Source organism: Heptranchias perlo, chromosome 25 (genome assembly GCF_035084215.1).
Source record: "Heptranchias perlo isolate sHepPer1 chromosome 25, sHepPer1.hap1, whole genome shotgun sequence".
Lineage (NCBI taxonomy): Eukaryota > Metazoa > Chordata > Chondrichthyes > Hexanchiformes > Hexanchidae > Heptranchias > Heptranchias perlo.
In genome coordinates, this window is record NC_090349.1 from 8,919,327 (window position 1) to 8,939,596 (window position 20,270).

At 42.3% G+C, this 20,270-nt stretch overlaps 1 protein-coding gene across 1 annotated transcript; it reads left to right on the forward strand.

Annotated features, from left to right (window-relative positions):
• Nucleotides 1-10,146: 10,146 nt before the first annotated feature.
• Nucleotides 10,147-10,873, forward strand: LOC137342337 (transcription factor HES-5-like). The gene is made up of 3 exons (XM_068006275.1): nt 10,147-10,224; nt 10,338-10,515; nt 10,611-10,873. Exons 1-3 carry the CDS (start codon nt 10,147-10,149, stop codon nt 10,871-10,873), a joined length of 519 nt encoding a protein of 172 aa, XP_067862376.1.
• Nucleotides 10,874-20,270: the final 9,397 nt, after the last annotated feature.

The window sequence follows — 20,270 nt, forward strand, 5'->3', positions numbered from 1 at the left end:
CCACTCGAGTCAAAGCATTGAACTGCATCCATGTTCATGGTGCTATGCTCCTGGCATTGACCTCGTCCCCTACTGCCTCCCACTGCCTCGGGAGCATATGTCTGGAGGGCCTCTTGCACCCCTGCAAATATAAGAAGCACCTCCTTCTGTCCACCTCCTGCACTAAGGCCTCTGGTGCATCATCAGAGAACCTTGGTACACGCTCTCTCGCAGGCCCCGGTACAAACTCAGATCAGCAGATTGGTGGGGTCTGATGTGCAGATTGGAGGATGTGAGATGTAGTTGTGAACAACCTTTATTCAATGTTTTAAAATAAATCAACAGTTTTTAAACATAAGGATGGGACCTGCACCTGTGTTTTACGTGTGCGATTTCTGATCTCCATTCAGACTCTGTTCCGAGTCCTGCAAACTTTGAGCAGCCAAGTTGCTGCTCATTAAAAATTCCAGAGTTCCCATCATCACCATGCTTCACTGTATTGCAGCACAGATTCACTTCACAATTGATTTCTACCACTTACTGCAGGGGAGTGTACCTCCCCTTTAGGAAGTGCAGGCTGCCTTTAAGTGACGCTAGCCACTCCCGATATCTGGGGCCCCTGCTGGTGTGTGCAGTCACTCAATAGTGCAGGGAGCACTGGCTGCATGCAGCTATCACTGAAATCATCAGGCAGCATGAATGTTACATGCTGCCTGCATCTCAATGACCAGGCATGGGTTAATTACGCACCGTGACCCCAGCGCCCTTTTTCGGGGGTTAACCAATTTAACACCCCATATCTTTAGTCATCCGAGAAGTTCTAGCTTTGGATGTCCTTCATTTCCCCCATGTGGGAATGTGTCTACTCCATACCTGAACCAACTCCTCCTTGAAGGCCTCCCATTGTTCAATTACTGTTTTGCCTACCGATTTTTGATTCCCATCCACCAGGGCAAGATCCCTTTTTTAACTCACTGAAATTAACCCTCTTCCAGTTAAGCATTTTCACATTTGATTGTTCCTTGTCCTTTCCCATAACTATTTTAAACCTAATGATATTATGATCACTGTTCCTCAAACGCTTCCCCACTGAAACATGCTCCATCTGCCCCACTTCATTCCCCAGAACTAGATCGAGCGCTGTTTCCTTCCTCATTGCACTGGAAACATATTGATCAAGAAAGTTCTCCTGTACACATTTCAGGAATTCCTCCCTCTCTTTGCCCTTTACTCTGTTACTATCCCAGACTATATTGGAATATTTGAAGCCCCCCCATTATCACTACTCTATAGTTCTTGCACCTTTCTGTAATTTGCCTGCAAACTCTTCTTTACCCTAAGCTATTTGTCCCTCCCAGTCCTCTGTGCACCTTGTTTCTCCTCTCTAATGTTTCACCCTGGTGCCCACTCCCCTGCCAAATTATTTTAAACCCTCCCCTACAGCACTAGTTAACCTCCCTATGAGGACATTGGTCCCAGCTGTGTTGAGGTACAACCTGTCCATCTTTAACAGATCCTTCCTGCCCCAGAACTGGATCCAATGCACCAGGTATTCGACGCCCTCCCTCCTGCACCATTTCTCCAGCCATGCATTGACATGTCTTATCTTACTATTCCTATAATTATTAGTGCATGGCACTGGGAGTAATCCAGAGATTACTACCTTTGAAGTCCTGCTTTTTAACTTCCTCCCTACCTCCTGAACCTCTGACTGCAGGACCTCAACCCTTTTCCTACCTATGTCATTGGTTCCCACATGGACCACGACTTCTGGCTGTTCCCCTCCCCCCCTCAAACAAAGGTTCTAGTGTCTGGATTGCTTTGGAGGAGTCCTACGGTACGGCCCAGAACGATTCACCAGATTTGTCGTGGTTTGCCACATGATCCGCAATTATGCCATCCAAAGGGACCAAACCTTGGAGCTGACACTGGAGGAATAAGTAGAGGAGGAAGCTGAAGAACAGGGTGAGAAAGCAGAGGATAATGAGGTCGATCAAGGCTGAGCAGTGCAGCCAGCTGCCAGAGCCGTAAGGCAACAAATTATTGAGGACAGATTCTCTTGAGCAATGCCACCCCTCCACACACTCACACCAGTCTGATCTATCATCTGTCTCAGTCCTTCCAACCACCTTCTAAATTACCCCAAACACTACTACCTCATGGGTGTTCCTCTTGCATAACTAAGAATTTGAAGAGCAACCTGAATGCAAAAAAAAACCCTGTTTAATTCACATCTTGTGCATTCTGGATTTAACAAATTTTTGTTCTCTTAATGGTGAATTGAAATCACTGTAGTGCAATCCCTGTGTGCCTGGTCTCTGTGCTCATTGACCTTTCCTAGTGCTCCTACAACATGGATCCTCTGTCACTTGAGCCTGGGAGGTGGAAGGCTTCTTATCAACCACTGAGGTCACTTGAGATGGCTTTGATGGGCAACTTTGTGCAGCTCTGGGCTTTGAGGGCCTGGTTGCAGATTGCTGTGACTCGGCGTTGGCCGCAGCAGTCTGGGCCAGCTGGCTGTGTGGAATCAACAAGGGCACTGGGTCAGAGGCTGGCAGGGGAGCAGGTGTGCTGTCATCCTGAGAGAGGATAGTATGAGCCTCGCCCATGGAGCCAATGCCACTGCCATGAGGTTGCGTCTCTACTGTCCCTCTGCTCTGCGTGAGATCAGAATGAAGGAGTGTTGTAATGCTCTGGAAGCCCCTACCCATGCTCTTCACACTCCTATCCATGTTCTCCTTCATGGATTGGAAGCCTGAAGAGATGCTAGATCCCAGAGCCACATTGGTGACAGTCTGAGCTCGCAGCGATGCTGCCAGAGCTGTCACCAGAGGTGCCATCATTGTGGGCTCCATTGCAGTGTTCATAGAGCTGACCAAATGCTGCATGTTTGACTGCATGGTCTCAATGCCGTGCTGCACTACCCCAACCAAGTTGGAGATGGACTCTTTAATGCTCTGTGCCATTGTTAGCAAGCTCACTGGCAGGCTACTCTGTGCAGTTAGAAGATTCTGGTATACAGCGATCAGTCTTTTTATGTCAGCTGTGCTCTCAATGTCTTCATCTGCGCCCTCTGCGCACTATTGCTCGGTGAGTACCCCAGTTGCTGCAATTGCCATTGAAGCTGCCACACTAGGAGGAACTGCAGCAGCAAGCATGGCAGTAGGGACCTGTGGAGGCTCAAACAAGAGGGCGAAGGAGGGAAGGGCACAGCAGGCCTTACAAGATATGGGTGTTCCGGAACAGAATGTCATACCTGAACAGAGGAGCGGTGTATGAGAGGCTTCGCTTCAGCAGGCAGGTAGTGTAAAGAACATGTGGTGCCAATCTCTGAGCTGGTGCTTGCTAGGCTAAGTTTGAGTGAAATTGTTTCTTCATTAGTGGTGCCCCTTCTACTCTTAATCCTCTGGGTGCTCTATATTTGCTTCACCTGAAAAGGAAGAGAGGAACAAGGATTAGGATTTAGTTCAAGGATAAGTAGAGACAGATGAATGGCTGCTGAAAGCAGCAGCACGTTGTCATGCGTAGTGTGTGATGGTGAGATTTCAGTAGCCAATTTGTGCACAGCAAGCTCCCACAAACAGCAATGAGATAATCTGTTTTAGTGATGTTGGTTGAAGGATGAATATTGGGGCCAATAGGCAGTGGATGTTTGTTCCATGTTTTCTTATGTTCTGAGCAGCATTAATGGAACGAAACTGTCAGGCATTGTTCGTGAAATATCAAACATTCCTGACAACAGTGGTGAGACAACAAGTCTGAAAGTGAAGAAAAACTCTTTATTCAAACACTTGAAGTGGATGTTTATTGTGTTTGCTGGAATATTTGTTACAGATGGAAACATAATCTGCACAATTAATCTACACATCTGATTGATTCAGAATAGTTGCTAACCCAAATTGGGGTATGTATTTATTGTATGTAGTTATATTATCATCTGTGTGTGAATACAATGTGATTTTGGGGTACACATAGATGTGCATGTGGCAGTATAGTTTGCAAAGTCAAGTCCCAATCTGTCTCCTGACCACCCTAAATTCGAGTGTTGTGCATCCCCCCTCCAGGAGGTCACATTATAACACTTGGGCATTGCGCTGGGTGGTGTATAAATCCAGTCTATTGGGAAGCATATTTAAAAGGTACCATGTGGTTTATTGGATTTCCTTGCTGCTCTATAAACTTAATTTTAAGTCTTATTTAATGTTGTGACAAAGTAGATGCTGCCGTTCATTCTCTCCTAACATTAAAAAATAGCCATTGGCAGAGTGGAGTGTTCCCCATGCACGGAAGCTTGCTTGCTTGTGTAGAGCTTTCTCCTTGGTGGTCAGACTACAAGTTAACCCTCAGTATAATATGGATCTTTCCAGCTATGTTTGCACTTGACCAGCTACCTGTCTCCATTCAGTAGTGCAACATAACTGCAGCCTTAAAGTGCAGATTGATAGTTATTTCACTTTTCTACACACTCACCTCCCCAGTATCACCTGATATAAAGATGCTGTCAGAGGAGATTGGAGCAGATTTGTGGAGTATCATGGAGACTGAGAGTTTATAGGAAACTACAGGCATCCTGAGAAAACTGAAAGGGTCCATCCATGAATGCTGGGAAATAATGGGCACAAACAAAGAACTTATATATCTTAGTATCACCTGGTCTTTCCTTTTCAGATTAGTGCTAGCCTCAACCAATGTCTGATTAATATACTATAGTCCTCAAACAGATAAAGTTAATGGGTTAGGAAGAGCCTTGAACAGTTTTCATATCAGAAAAGCTGTTTCCCTTTAGATGCTGGTAGATGCTGGAAAATGACAAGGAGTATAACACCTAATTGAAGTTCAGTCCTTCATGAAACCAATTAAAATCTGGGAATCATAGCGGTGGAATTTCCTGTGTATTTGTGCCCAGAGACATGTGTAATCAGAGTGTAAACCAAATACCCAGCATAAAAGATTGAGGAAACTTGAGTGCAAATGTGTTACACACATAATTAAGCTATCCCCGAATTTCCTGGCACTTTTACGCCTGTCTATTGATCCCTGCACCCAAACTCATCTCGGCTTATTATAATGGCTCCAACACCCCAGGGTAAAGAACTGCTCATGTGAATTGCCTGAAATTACACTGGTTAAAAAGGGGTGTAAAATTAAACCCAAATGTTTAGGTGCAGCAGTGAACAAAATCAGTTTTATGGTGTTTAATTGCGATTTTAAAAAAAATTATCTTCATTGAGACCTGCTATGTATTTTCAGTTTCTTTGAATGTCTTTTTATAGCATCAATATAAGTTCCATTAAAAATGGTGAAGTTTGCACGATTGCATGTTCTCAAACATGCTGTGCCTGATGTGCACGAATGATAGTTAGATGGCTGGAAACTTTAATTTTCATGCTTAAAGGAATATATAGTGTGAGTTTGAGGTTTTCCTCGGGTCCTGATAGTTTACACTGATTTCCACTTGTTTATGTCATCTTTATGTTTTGGAGTATGTTAATGAGATTAGCTGGAAATTTGGGTCTAAATAGACGTTAGCAAAATGGGTGCACAAATGGGTGAAATTTCGAGTGTAACTTCCTAATTATGCCCCCACAGGAAATTTCACCACATAGTTTCTTAAATGCATTTATCCAGTTGAACGACACCATGGAAAAGATGCATCAGATTGAATTCATCGTGGTCACTAATGATCACTTCTCTGGCTGGGACTTCCTTGGTGGTAAACTAACGTATTTTAGATCATGCATTGTCCACCCGAAACAAAAGATTCTCAGACTGGTTCTAATGTTTTCAGAAAGCGTAGAAGGTTAAAGGAAGTTGTAAAGATCTTTGTAAGCAAGTCTTCAAAAGTTGAGAAAGTGTTGAGTGGAAATTGGAAGGTTATGACAAGTTGTGTTTAATTGAACAGAAGTAAACTACAAAGTGTGTCACATCTTTTAGTTAATAGTTTAAATTTCTGAGCACAAAAAAAGCAATACAGAACGATAACGTACATAAGGTTAGTTAAGCTGGCATGAGTAGAAAATAACCAAAGAATAATGATAATGACCATGGATAATGACATGCTGCAGGCCTCCCCAGAGGTGAAACTCAAGCATCCCAGAGGGAGGCATAATTGCCAATGCCACAGCAGCCAACCTACTAGAAAGGAATGGGGCTGCATATCTTATGTTCACATCATAGAGGGATACCCTGAACACTGGGACTTAACTATGATTTATTAAATTCAGAATGTAAGCTTGGCCTTGCTAAGCTATATTGTAAACTTACTGATATTGAGCAAAACTAGCTAATGCTGAATTATTGCAATGCTTTCCCACTGCCTAGCTAACAGGGTTCTGCCTGGCTCTACACACTTTTATAAAGCATGGGAATGCAGTGACCTCAGATGCTGTATTGTTCAGTGATGGGTTTGCTTTGTGGAATCAGGAATTGTTGTTGAAGAATTCTCATGAGCCAATAACACAAAGTAGGTCAGAGGTCAAGTCACTCAGAAACAGTACAAAACAAATTATTTGGAAAAGATTGAATTCTACTGGATAAAGGCTACTGAGACCATATAAGAGCATAAGATTATAAAGGACTGGAAAAGACCTGTGTACTCCACCTGCTACATCCTAAAGTTCAAAAATATCATACTTTGCTCTGACATTTATGCCCATCAATCACCTGTTTTGCCAAAATATGTTCATATTCCCTCTTGGATTTACTAACATAATTTAGCATTATTGTATGTACGTCAGTATAAATCACTGTGCCTTTATGTATATATGTAGCAATATGTTTGAGCACTTTGTGAACATGTCCATATGCATAGTTTATGTCTGAGTCAGACATTTTTTTTGTGGGGGAGAATCTGTTTGTGTAATTATATCTGCAGGTGAACACATGTGAGAATATTTGTGTGGGTATGTACACTTACATGTACAAGTGTAAGTTTCTGTATATTTTTTGTGTGGTAGTATGTGTAGGCATGTTTGTGTAAGTGTGGGGGTGTATGTGTGTGAGAGAAATTGTGGATTTGAAAAAGCATATATGTGTGCATCTATGTGTGTATAAGAGTGCATTGCATTACATTAAATTGTGTGTATAGCGTGTGTATGATTGTATGCATGAGTTTTGTTTGTTTGTACGTTAGAATGTGTGTATAAACATCTGTATATTTGTATCAGATTGGCACCGTCTGCAGTCCAGAAACTGATCACCCGACACCAGACGTGGATACACCAGTATCAGACCATTTGCTGTTTATTTACAGTGATGAAGAGTAATTTCTCTTCCAAATTCATGAAATTCAAAGAACCACCCAGCTATCTAATTTTTCATGGCAGCACTTGTTATCCCTGACTGTGGCACAAATTCAAGTTTGGATCAGTAATTCTTTGCTTTGTGTCCATCTTATTGCATCTATAACATTTGATTTCCCTTGAGTTGTGCTTCTGTGTGTGTGTGTGTCTGTGTGTATCTGTGAGCATTTCCTATCATCTTTTCCCATTGTAACTTTCTATGTTCACATTTATATCAGAAATAGCCTATGAAAATTTGTCATGCTGTAATTACAGTCATTACAGTGTCCTGCCACTGGCAGGAGAGTATAATTACAGCGTGACAAGTTTACATGGTGTTCTTCCTGCGCACTTTGCAACAAGAAGACAGAGATGCAAAGACATTTTGGTATAGAAGGAAGCTATTCGATAAAAAGAGAGGATATACTTTGATTCACGCAATGTTTACAAATATAAAGAAAGTATGTCACAGCCAGCAGTTTAATAAAGATCTCGCCAGAGGAGATAATTGTCACATCTCACCGCCAGCACTATTTTTCTGCTACACATTTGAAATATATTTGTCCTTGAAATTAATCTGTGCCAATATTAGCATATACATAATTAACATGTTAACTTTAAACGACGTAACACGTCTGTTAAAATAGCCTATCAACGAATTCCATATGCAAATATTCAGAGCATAATCTCAATGCTCTAAATTGCAAACAAATCTATGTCTCGAAGTGTCGAAATATGGTATTGATCGCAATTTCTGAACCCAGCTCCTTCATAGGATATGCTGAGGTTGTGGAGTTGCAGTGCGTATTTGGCTAATGTGCTTGATGATGACCTTGCAACATTCTAACAGCTCTCTTGTTTGTCAATATGAAGGATCCTCTTTTATCTGCACATACTTTACTTCCATCTAAAGTGTTGAATTAATGCAGGCAAATGAATTGTCCACAACACAGTAAAATACACTGTAGTAATATCAGGCAAATATAGAAAAGATGTCTGTATCCCGGATTGCAGTCTATCATTTAAAATGCCAGTTCGTCATTATTGTCTTTGCTAATAGGCACTAATAATTTATTAATAAGTGAAATAATAAACTACACCAGTTGTTTAGTGAAATCTTAAATGCACGAATCCAATGGTATGGATACTCTGTGAAAAGGGATCTGGTCGTTTTGCGGCTGCGTGTTTCTTACTACGTGTGACGTGTTTCTGCAAACGTTTCTCTGGTTTTATGCCCTGCACATGTTAGCCCTCGCTATGAACGTGCCATTGATGTGTTCTTGTTTACAGCCCACTCTTGGTGTTTGATGGTGTTTGAAAGTGGATGTGAGGCGGCTGCTGCAGCCTCTTTCCCACGCGTTGGAGATTAGCAGAGGTCGAGTCTAACAGCTGCACCGTCAGTACAAAAGCACCGCACTTCGATGCAGTTGAAAGGCACTGACACACTCTGATGTGTATGATTAGAGTTTGGTAAAAGTGGCAGTGCTGAATTTGGTAAACATCTGGGAAATATACTGTACTCACCATCTTACAGCATGGATTTACTACTATCCTCTCTATCTATATAATCAACCTATTAATTGTAAACCTAGAACGTTTTTCTTGATATATTTTTACGGCTAACGAATAGTTCTTACTGGTATACAGTCAATATATATCTTGCTTATTTGAGGCAGTGCATAGTTTACTGTGCCCCGGTGGAATGTCCGACATACTGATCAATTAAACTCAAGAAATGATCGATATTCGCTATTAAATCTAATGTAAAAAATATTGAAATAGAAACCACGGTTAAGAAGTACTCAGGGATTCACATCTTTTTTCCCCCAGGCGTCAGTCAATTGTTGCTGAAAGTTTCCCACGTGTCGACTTGCGGGTACAAAGTGTGACGGGTCAATGGCCCAATGCAAAGCACAATACATAGGCTTTACTTAGAAACAGCTGGCCCTGCTTGTGCTTCTGCCACTTACCAAGCTTGTCTGACTCATTTTCCTCGCAAGAATGTAAACTGCTAAACATCTGGAAGACACATCGTTGTAATGGCACATCTGTTACTATTTTAGAAATACGCGACTCCAGAGAGAAAATCCCGCGTTGTGATGATTATTTAGAATATCCCTTGAAGTAGTGTTATCATAAAACAAGGAAGCGAGGATGACATACCTGAATCTGAATCTAATGAAAAGTTCGAGAGATGCTTCAAACAAAGGAATAAGTAATTAAAGTATCATTATTTCGCGATTATATCGCGGTATGTTAATAATCAATATATCGGCATATTTTAACGTTGAATTTACACCGCACATCTATTCTGTATTGGCAATGAGGAGAAAATAGCCAAATATTTTTGATTTGTGTTTGTAAAAAAAAGTTAACGAGTACTTCTCCCGAAGGTGCTTTTTCTTTTGTCATATATTCTGTTTCACAATATTAATTCTGGTGCATCTCATTATTTAAAATAAGAATGGGTTTTGTAAAGTCTGTTTTAAAACAAATCCCTTAAGCTAGATGTTAAGATGGCATTTTGCAGTGTAATATGATTCCGTGTCAGGAAACATGAAATCAACTTTCTCAGATTCTCATAACTCGAGACGTGACTAATTGCCCCCGGGTTTGCTCTGTCACACGAACTGTCCAGATGGCCCTCAGAGATTCCCACGCAAAGCAATGTCAAAGCCCATCATTAGTTTGGCATTTACAAGGCAGCGATTCGGCTATTGTCCTTCTGAAAGCGCTCGTTGGCCAGAGAGTGTGGGAAACCTCATGAAACAACGACTCACGCTTTTTTCATGTAAATTCAGAGTTATAAATAGAGGAGCGAACGGGTTCCCGCCCGCAGTATCGCACCAGGCGCAAATCCCCCTTTAGTCTGTTTCAGTTGTCGAGCATGGCTCCTATCAATGCTGCTGGCGTTATTACCAGGGAACACTTGGAGGAAAAGTTTACAGCCAAACAGAAAAGCAAAGTGAGCGTAAAGTCGAGCTAAAAAAAAGAATTTGCGTTAAAAATGCAGAGTCGATATTTTGCAAATTCAGTGCTTACCGTCATATCAAAAATCTTATTTCGTCTTATTTTCAGATAATGAAGATAACGATAGAAAAAAGGCGCCGAGATCGGATAAACAGCAGCATCAACCAGCTGAAGACTTTACTGGGAAGGGAGTTTCAAACGGAAGAACCTAACATGAAACTGGAGAAAGCTGACATCCTGAAGATGACAGTAAATTACCTGAAGTATCACAACCAGCAGCTCAGAGGTAAGGGCTATGCTCCCTGGCATGGTTCGCTTTACATTGATTAGGTTACAGGTCGTTCCTCGTAAATCTATCGTGTATTTTCCTCTCTTTTGTAGCAAGCTGCCCGACCAGCAGTCCGGAGCGTGACTATAATGAAGGATATTCCCGGTGCTTGCATGAGGCTCTGCGCTTCTTCTCTGCCCAAGAAGGCAAGAACGACATTCAGAAGAAGCTGGTGACCCGTTTCCAAAGAACACAACAACAGTGTCCGGCCAAGGGCCTGCCTTATTCTGCATCTCTTCCACACTCTGCTTCCTGTCAGACTGCCACCGAGCAGGCAGCTCAGCCCAACCCCGCAACACTCTGGAGACCCTGGTAGAGCTTGAACTACAGCGTGCATGAGACTCTTCCTCGTTTACAGGGTGATGGTGAAGACGATGTAGGAGAATCCTTCTCCAGTGTCAGTAATAACGATTTCGAGATAAGATTGGAACTGTAGTAAGTTTTTCTTCATATTGAAGAAGGTGTATTTCCCTGAATTAGGGAGCGCGTCATTTTGTAAACGCTATTCTAACTTTACGTTATATGTAGATTAGCAGACTTTTTGTTGCAATAATTTTCATCAATTTAATTATAATAAAAAGTGACTTGTGTAGGAGGAATGATTCTCCGCTTTATTCCCTCAGATCCCGGATAGGGATGATGTTTTCTTCATGGTGAAGAGATGCTGCAATCTTTGGGGTAAATTGGACGAGAATTGGCGGGCGGGACCCTGAGTAGATGCTTGCCGTCAATTACTTATGAATTAGTGACAAGACCACGGTAGATTACTTCTTCATTTCTTTCACCATACCTTTAACTTTTTGACACTCTCTTTGCTCCTCCTCCCCGGATGTGGGAGGGGTGGAACTACCCCGTACTCTCTCACCAGCGCCCTCTACAGGCCCCATGTCCCTCTCATTTGGACCATCACCCGGACTGACATTTGCTCAGTAATTGTTTCGCCATGTCTTCATTACCACCAGGACGAGGGTAACCTCCTACCCCGCCACTTCCCCGGTTAGACAGAGACTCGAGTCATGGCATTCGACTGGCCTGACATTCCACCACCAGATTAGGCTTGACCACCTTAAGTAATATCTCCCTCTCCACAGATCGATCCCCACATTAGACCAAGATAATCACCCCCACAATACAGCTCCATGGCACTGTGCTCTCGAGGTTCCACTACTACCTGCCCCAACGCAATCAGTACATATCCGCAAAGGATAGCCCCTTTTGTGTCTTTACAGCTATCTCGGGCGTATCCCATTTCTCCACCAGTGGTCTCTATTCTTCATTACTTATAATCTACCCCTCCGTGACTTCTTCTACAAGCCTAGAGTCGGCTTCCACGTTTGGTTAATGACACCTAATTGTACCATTCCACCACCAACATTCAGTGTTGCTGTATTACCTGACTACCTGTCCAATGTCGAGTTCTGGATGAGTTATAACTTCCTATAGCTCAACGTTGGCCAAGCTGAAGTCATCCTGTTGAACTCTCACCAGTACCCAGGTGTCTCTGATGCAGACTCCATCCACTTCCCTGGCTTCCTGCTAATGCTGAACCAGCAGCCTTGGTGTTCTGTTCGACAGTGAGCTCAGCTTTTACCCCCTATCTAGTCCATTACCAAGATCGCCTTCTTATATCTCTGGAATATACTTAGCCTTTTCATTCTCTCCCCACCTATATTCCTTTAGTACACGTTGGCCGCCTTTACTCCCTGTGAATAGCTCTGAGACGTTTGTTTTTCTTTATGTAAGGAGAGCTATATAAACGCGAGTTTTTGAATTGAAGACATACAGATGTTGATGTTATTCAGTTACAGTGTCAAAATAAATACCCCGCTTGAATGTACACGAAGCCTTGTATTATATATATGCAGCAGTGAATAAAAACTGATTAAAGCGATGTTAACATTGGAAGAGTGTTTTCAGTTATTTGGGTAAAACTGATCTTGCAGATTTTTTTTGTGTACTATAACTAAACAGAACTGGCGTAAATTGGCAATATGAACCGAGGTCATTATGGTGCCGAATAACTGCTTGTTCCTCTTCCTTTTTTTACCCATCGGAACACGGTTGTATTCTAAACCAATATCTGGGGTTAAAAAAGGAAGCCTTCTAATGCCCAGGCCCTGCTAAACCTATGCAAAACCTAGCAAGTCGTTTAAAAAGGCAGCCTTTTTAACCGGTAAAAGGGAAAGGGAAGAGAGACTGAAATCAACTAGGCTGCAATATCACAGCGACTTTCCATCAACGCAAAACTGGAAGGATCTTTTCAGGATCATCATGCACGGCGTATGTCTAAATGAGCAAGGGCAAGTTCCTAATACCTAATATCGTTAATTATCGATAAACAAGAAACTACAAGATAAGAAAAAAATAAAAATGATATAGCTTATATATTTAGAATATTTGTACCTCAGGCCATTTAGTAACTCTGCAACGGATTCTAATAAATAAATATCGTTACAAAAAACACCAAGCACTTCTTTAATGTCCGATAATGTTACTTGCAATGCACCCCCTGTCTTTAGATGAACTACTGCATAGCAATTATTGACAACATCCAATGTGTTTGGTTATTAAGACATGAGGTTGGAACAGGCACATCATTCAGCAACAGACAAGTTCCTGCTTGCCAGTTGGTGAATGAGTCAAATTCCATTAACCCGTGCGGTACCCCTACCAATTATTAGAGTCGAAAATCAAAGTCATGAGAAATCTGTCCCCTTGACTGATGTCACCGGTTTCACCCTGTTATATATAGTGGCGATGTAACGGTTGTAGGTAAATCATCCAGCCTTATGTTATTCACTAGTGTATTCAATTAGAACTGATATACAGAGGTATATTGAGTGGGACGTAATCTATACAATACCAGGAATTATGAAGTGATTTGACCCATTTAATCATAGGATCATTCAATGGGAAATTCTATATAACTGAGTGATTGGGAAGAGGGTTATACATTGCGCTAGAATTCTGTATAACTAAAATATTGGGAACTTAATTGCGAATAATTTAATGCTATTCTATGCAATTGGAGTTATTTAAAAGAGGGCTGTTGCACAATATTGGCACTTTGTATGAATGCAGTGAATATCATGAGATGAAAAGAGTAATTAGAGAAGAAGGTAGAATTCCAAAGTACATAAGCAGTCTGATTCTACTCGGGTTCTAACCCCAGTGTGGCGCCAACTCTGATTTAAAAATTGCTCTGGGTCTCCGCTCGACCTCCTGGGCTCTTTTTAAACTTACTTGGGGTTGATTTAGAGTGTTTGAACACTAGTACGTATAAGGCAATACATTTAAAATTTAAGAATCAGGACGGGAGCTCTGAATAGGTCCGTAAACGTTGACACAGAGCTCTCTGATGGGCGGGTGAATCCGTCAGAGGCAGACAGTATAAAGGAAGTACAGCCTGGCTGGGACCAATACACCTGCACTGCGTACGACAAACTGGGAGCGAATTACTCTGAAGTTCACGGGACATTTTGCATTTCCAAGCCCATTTTAAATTGCTCATTGCTAAATTTAATCAACAGAATACGTCACAATGTAATCTGGGTCCCTAAAATACTCAAACAATTCAGGTTTGAGACCCTCAGCTGCGGGGGATTTCAGTTTTGAATTCCCAGTGCGACAGGGAACAGATCACCGACCTGACTCCGTGTTTACACTCCAAGTTTAGTATCTCAGCAAAGCCAAAACGGCATAGCTGCAAGGCTAAATTGGTGCGCAAACGGAATCTGAAACACATCAAATCCCAGGAGATTTTGAAGTGGATCTAGCAGAGGTACTTAATAAATTAAAGGGGCTTAGAATAACAAATCTCTCGGGATTGATACAACTTAACCTGGGTTTCTGAAGGAGACTAGGAAGGAAATTTGCAAGGCATCATAAAGAAATCATTCAACAACGGTGAGGTTTTGGAAGGTTGGGAGCAAACAAGTGTAATACCAATACGTAAACAGGGTCACCCATCTAACCCAGGCAACTACAAGCCAATACCTCAATATGAATAACAGGTAAAATAACATAACCTATTGTAATGAGTCGGCTAGTTGAGTGCCTGCCTAACAGTAAGTGAATAAGAAACAGCTAGCATGTTATTTAGAAGAGGGATGTTAGTCTGGCAAGCTTATTTGGTTTCTTTGAGGACGTTATGGATAAAGTCGATAGTTTATTTGACCATTCAGACAACGTTCGGTAAGAAAGACCACAAGAAACGCTTTGCTTTCAGATCGGACCAGCAGGTGGAAAAAGTCCCAAGGTGCTTCACGGAGGAGAAGCAGATACGAAGTGGTTGTGGAAAGTCAGGAGCGATGACTGAAAGCATGGTTGAAAATAAGGTTTTTGAGGAGGCATTTAAAACTCTCTGGAGACATTCGAAAGATAGCCGAGTAATGTAATGGGAGAATTGGGGCGTGGGTGTTGGGAGGCGAATGCAATGTATTCTAGCGGGCTGGTTGGCAGTTCCTGACTAAGATTTACCGATTACCTAAAACGCCAACTCGCGATTTTTCAGACTGAGACAGCAGTCGTTGAGAATCTTTCCAAAGATCTGGCGAAGTTAATCAGCGAAAAATCCAGAAGCGTAAGGCACACTTCGGAAACGCATGGGAAGACTGAGTGGGGGCAGAGTCAATAGGTGAACACAACAGATTAGAGCGGAAGAAAATCTGCTGTGATCATGGTAAAAGTGCAACAAGCAGAGCGTCAGCAAATAAGATATAAATGTAGAGGCGGGGCAGGGAAACAGACAGAGCTTCGGAGCAGGAATCATATGATGTAAATCTATCACGTAGCGCCACTGCAAAGGTTGAGGTGTGGAAAGGAAAATCAGGCCAGTGTATAACGGACAGCCGATCCGCTCCCGCCCGTTTTGCGCCCCCGCCGTAGTTGAAAGTTCGGTCCGAATGGGTAAATGTGACGAATAATACAGCCAATAAACGAATTTTATATGAAGCACTTCTACATTAATATCCCACATTAATTCAGGCCTAAATTTTAGATACTTTTGATTTTGAGAGGTGACGAAAATGCAATTGCATTAACTAACCATGACGCGGGCAGTATTGTGAGGTAATAAAGAGGGGGGCACCCTTTAGACAACTCAGAAGTTATTAAGTAGCTTTTGAGCTTTGAACTGTGGCCTGAGTGGATCTACCACTGTTATATCACTCTTGGTCACCGCTTACTCCATTAAAATCGAACAATTAAACCTGTAACGTTAAAATGAATTTATATTTTAATAACGTTACAGGTGTGGAAATGTAATTGAATCTCTCCCAATTTCAGGATTATACATTTATTTTCGTCCTTAACATTGGGATCTCTTAATGTAGCAGATATTGGCGAGCGACTTCTCATGTCTCGTAAACTTGCTTGAAATGAAATTGTCTACGATTTTGTTACATGTAGGGCATAGAGAAAAATTTCCACAGCGTTTACAATTGTGTTCGAAATGATCAACAGAAGAAATCTCCCTGTTGTGTTTACCATGTCGATTTCAGGTAGAACCCAATTTTACATTCTCAGTTTTTTCATTAATAAGGAAAACAGATGAAGCAATCTCACTACGTTGCTCACGGTGTACCACTAACTAAATATATATTTTGGTTGTGAATTCTTGGCTAATTCTTCATCATGGTGCAGCCTCAGCGCTTGGTGGAGGAGGTGGATAGTGAGCTCAGGGTGTCTCTGATTGTGATATATCCAGGTGCATAAGATTCCCGAAAATTCCAAAACTGAGCTCAATATCTTACTGAGTTCTTAATAGCGAGCTTGTATAAAGCATCTATGCAGTAAGAAATGCAAAGATCGCCAAGTTTTGTAAATACATTCATGAAAATTTACATATTACAGCACAGAAGCAGGCCATTCGGTCCAACTGGCCCGTGCCGGTACTTACGCTCCACACGAGCCCCCTTCCGCCCTTCTTCATCTAGCCCTATCAGCATAACTCTCTATTCCTTCCTTCGGGGTCTGTATTTCTAAACAAATGGTTAACAGATTCACCTGGAATTTCTAACCCTTATTTCTGATTACATTTATCATTTCTGGAAATACCAACCAGAGGAGATCTTCATGAATTTATTTGCAGCATTGCAAGACATAACCACCAGAGCAATTCTTCCTCATCCCTCAATTTATGCCGTTTCTCCGGGATTTCCGTCAATTTTCAGCCGAAGTTACGGTGGGAAATCATAAGATTCACAAAAATTGCAATAGGAATATGATATTAATGAAAACACAGAAATACAACCTGAAACATTTAATTTAGCGTTGGTACTTCTTTAAGGTTAAGTTAACATTGTAAACAATGTTTTGCGCTACTCGCAAATCGTGGTAACGCTGCCCGCAGTGAATTGATGAATATATTTAATTTATGTACAAGATGGCGACCATTTCAGAAAGGCGCTCCATAGTGCCACCTACTGGCCAGAGCCCGCAACTACATCTACGGACAACTGCTTACATAATGGATTTTCATTCTAAATGTTTACATAGGCGGATTCAATTTTAAATGTGTCCATGAAAGACGATCAAATATCCTGACACCCTGAAGTTGGACAAGAAGTGTGCATGTACAAGATTTTAAAAAACGAATATAGAGAGATATAACAACTCTTTCATCCTGATAGATATCTTTAAAATTATGAAGGGGTTTGATAGGGTAGATGTAGAGGAGATGTTTCTAATTGTAGGGGAGTCCAAAACTAGGGGCCATAAATGTAAGATGGTTACTAATAAATCCAATAAAGGTTTCAGGAAAAACAACTTTACTCAGAGAGTGGTGAGAATGTGAAACATGCTACCACATGGAGTAATTGTGGGGAATAGCATAGATGCAGTAAGGGGAAACTAGATAAGTCCATGAGGGAGAAAGGAATAGAAGGATATGTTGATAGGGTTAGATAAAGTAAGGAGGGAGGAGATTCCTGTGGAGCATAAACTCCGACATAGACCTGTTGGGCCGAATGGCCTGTTTTTATGCTGTAAATGCTATGTAATTCTATGAAATAATTTTGTTACTATATTACTATGCAATAATAGAGTTGGACTCTTATATAAACCTATTCACTGTTCACTGAGCATGAGTAACTTTGAACCCTACTGAAACTTTGTTTACGATGAACAATAACACAACAACAACTTGCATTTATATAGTGCCTTTAACATAGGAAAATGTGCCAAGGCACTTCACAGGAGCATTATCGAATAAAATTTGACACTGAGCCACATAAGGAGATATTAGGACAGGTAACCAAAAGCTAGATCAGAGGTGTAGGTTTTAAAGAGTGTCTTAAAGGCAGAAAGAGAGAGGTAGAGAGGCAGAACGGTTTAGGGGGGAATTCCAGAGCTTAGAGCCTAGACAGCTGAAGGCATGGACGCCAATGGTGGAGTGATGAAAATCGGGGATGGGCAGGAGGCCAGAATTGGAGGATTGCGAGATTTTGGAGGGTTGTAGGGCTGGAGGAGGTTACAGAGATAGGGAGGGAGAGGCCATGGAGTGATTTGAAAACAAGGATAAGAATTTTAAAATTGAGGCATTCCTGGACTTGGAGCCAATGTAGGTCAGCGAGTACAGGGGTAGTGATTGAATGGGACTTGGTGCGAGTTAGGATACGGGCCGCAGAGTTTAGGATGAACTCAAGTTTATGGTGGGTGTAAGGTGGGAGGCTGGCCAGGAGAGCATTGAAATAGTCGAGTCAAGAGGTAACAAAGGCATGGATGTGGCTTTCAGCATCAGATGAGCTGAGGCTGGGGCAGTGATGGGCAATGTTACTGAGGTGAAAGTAGCCGGTCTTGATGATGGAGAGGATATGTGGTCGGCAACTGAGCTCACGGTTAAATAAAGTGCCAAGGTTGCAAAGAGTCTGGTTCAGTCTCAGACAGTGACTAGGGAGAGGGATGGAGTTGGTGGATAGCAAACGTAGTTTGTGGTGGGGACTGAAGATAATTGCTTCGTTATTCCCAATATTTAATTGGAGGAAATTTCTGCTAATCCAATATTGCATGTTGGACAAGCTGTTTGGCGAATCAGAGGCAGTGGAGGGGTCGAGAGAGGTGGTGGTGAGGTAGAGCTGGGTGTCATCAGCGTACATGTAGAACCTGATGTTGTGTTTTCAGATGATGTCACCGAGGGGCAGCAAATAGATGAGAAATAGTGGGGTCCAAGGACAGATCTTTGGGGAATTCCAGAGGTGACGGTGCGGGAGAGGGAAGAGAAGCCATTGCATGTGATTTTCTGGTTATGACTGGATAGAAAGGAATGGAAACAGGCGAGGGCAGTCCCATCCAGCTGGACAAGTGAAGAGAGACGTTGGAGGAGGGTGGTGTGGTCAACCGGATCAAAAGTCTGCAGACAGATCGAGAAGGATGTGGAGGGATAGTTTACGATGGCCACAGCGACAATGGATATCATTTGTGGCTTTGATATGAGCTGTTTCGGTGCTGTGACAGGGGCAGAAACCTGATTAGAAGGGTTCAAACATGGAATTACAGGAAAGATGGCACGGATTTGGGAGGCGGCAACATGTTCAAGAACTTTGAAGGGGAAAGGGAGGTTGGAGATGGGGCGGTAGATTGTAGGACAGAGAGATCTAGGGTGTTTTTATTGAGGAGGGGGTGATGACGGCAGATTTGATATGGAGGGGTACAGTACCGAGGAGATGGAACCATTAACAATATCAGCTAACATGGGGTCCAGGAAGGGAAGTTGGGTGGTCAGCAGCAGGACGCAGGAGGTGGGTCTCACGGACGAGATAGGTTCAGAGACGGCATGGGGGGATGGGAGAGAAATTAGAGAAAGATGTGAGTTCAGGACTAGGGTGGGGGAACCTTTGGGGAAGTTTGGCTTGGCGGGCTAGGAGAAGGGAAGGAAGTGGCAAAATTGAACAGATGATCTCAATCTTACTGACAAAGAAATCCATGAGCTCCTCGCACTTGTTATTGGAGGTGAGGGTGTAGGGGACAGGGGAGCGGTTTGTAGTGAAGAGAAGCCGGGAGTTATTTTGCATTGCAGGGTGATCCTGGAATAGTGAGCAGTTTTGGCAGAGCAGAGCAGAACCTGATATTGCTTTACGTGGTTCAGCCAGATATGGCCATGAATGGCTAAACCATGTGTCCATCATAAACGTTCAAGTCTGCAACCCTTGGACTTAAGGGAGCGGAGATCGGGGCCGTACCACTGGAAATGACCACGTGTTTGTAAGTGTTTTACCGGGGACAAGGGCATCAACGGTGGAGGTGAGGGTGTGATTGAGCTGTAGAAATGTCGATAAGTGTATCGGCCTTACTTTGCTCGTCAGAACACAACTATCACCAGACAGTCTTCTACTCTCAATATATATAGGCAGGAGCTAAAGCAAAATACTGCAGATGCTGGAAACGTGGAATAAAAACACAAAATGCTGGAAACAATCAGCAGGTCAGGCAGCATCTATGGAGAGAGAAACAGAATTAACGCTTCAGGTCGATGTGTAATAGGAAAAGCATGTATGTATGCTTTATTGTTACCATCCCCCTTTTGACTTGTACCATCATCCCTTTTGTCATTTAATCACTCCTGCCCTCTACCCTATCACAGACGTTTCCCTTTGATCTTTCTATCCCCTCCCCCAACTTTTCCTTGGCTCTGTACTTGCTTAAAAATTGTTAAATCTCTAACTTCTTCCACTTTTGTTGAAAGGTCATCAACCTGAAAAGTTAACTCTGTCTCT

Bases quoted from the DNA above. Each gene is read 5' to 3' on its own strand.
- LOC137342337 (XM_068006275.1), top strand. From the start codon at position 10,147: ATGGCTCCTATCAATGCTGCTGGCGTTATTACCAGGGAACACTTGGAG. The intron at 10,225-10,337 runs GTGAGCGTAAAG...TCTTATTTTCAG, and splicing joins CAGCCAAACAGAAAAGCAAA to ATAATGAAGATAACGATAGA. The intron at 10,516-10,610 runs GTAAGGGCTATG...TCTCTTTTGTAG, and splicing joins TCACAACCAGCAGCTCAGAG to CAAGCTGCCCGACCAGCAGT.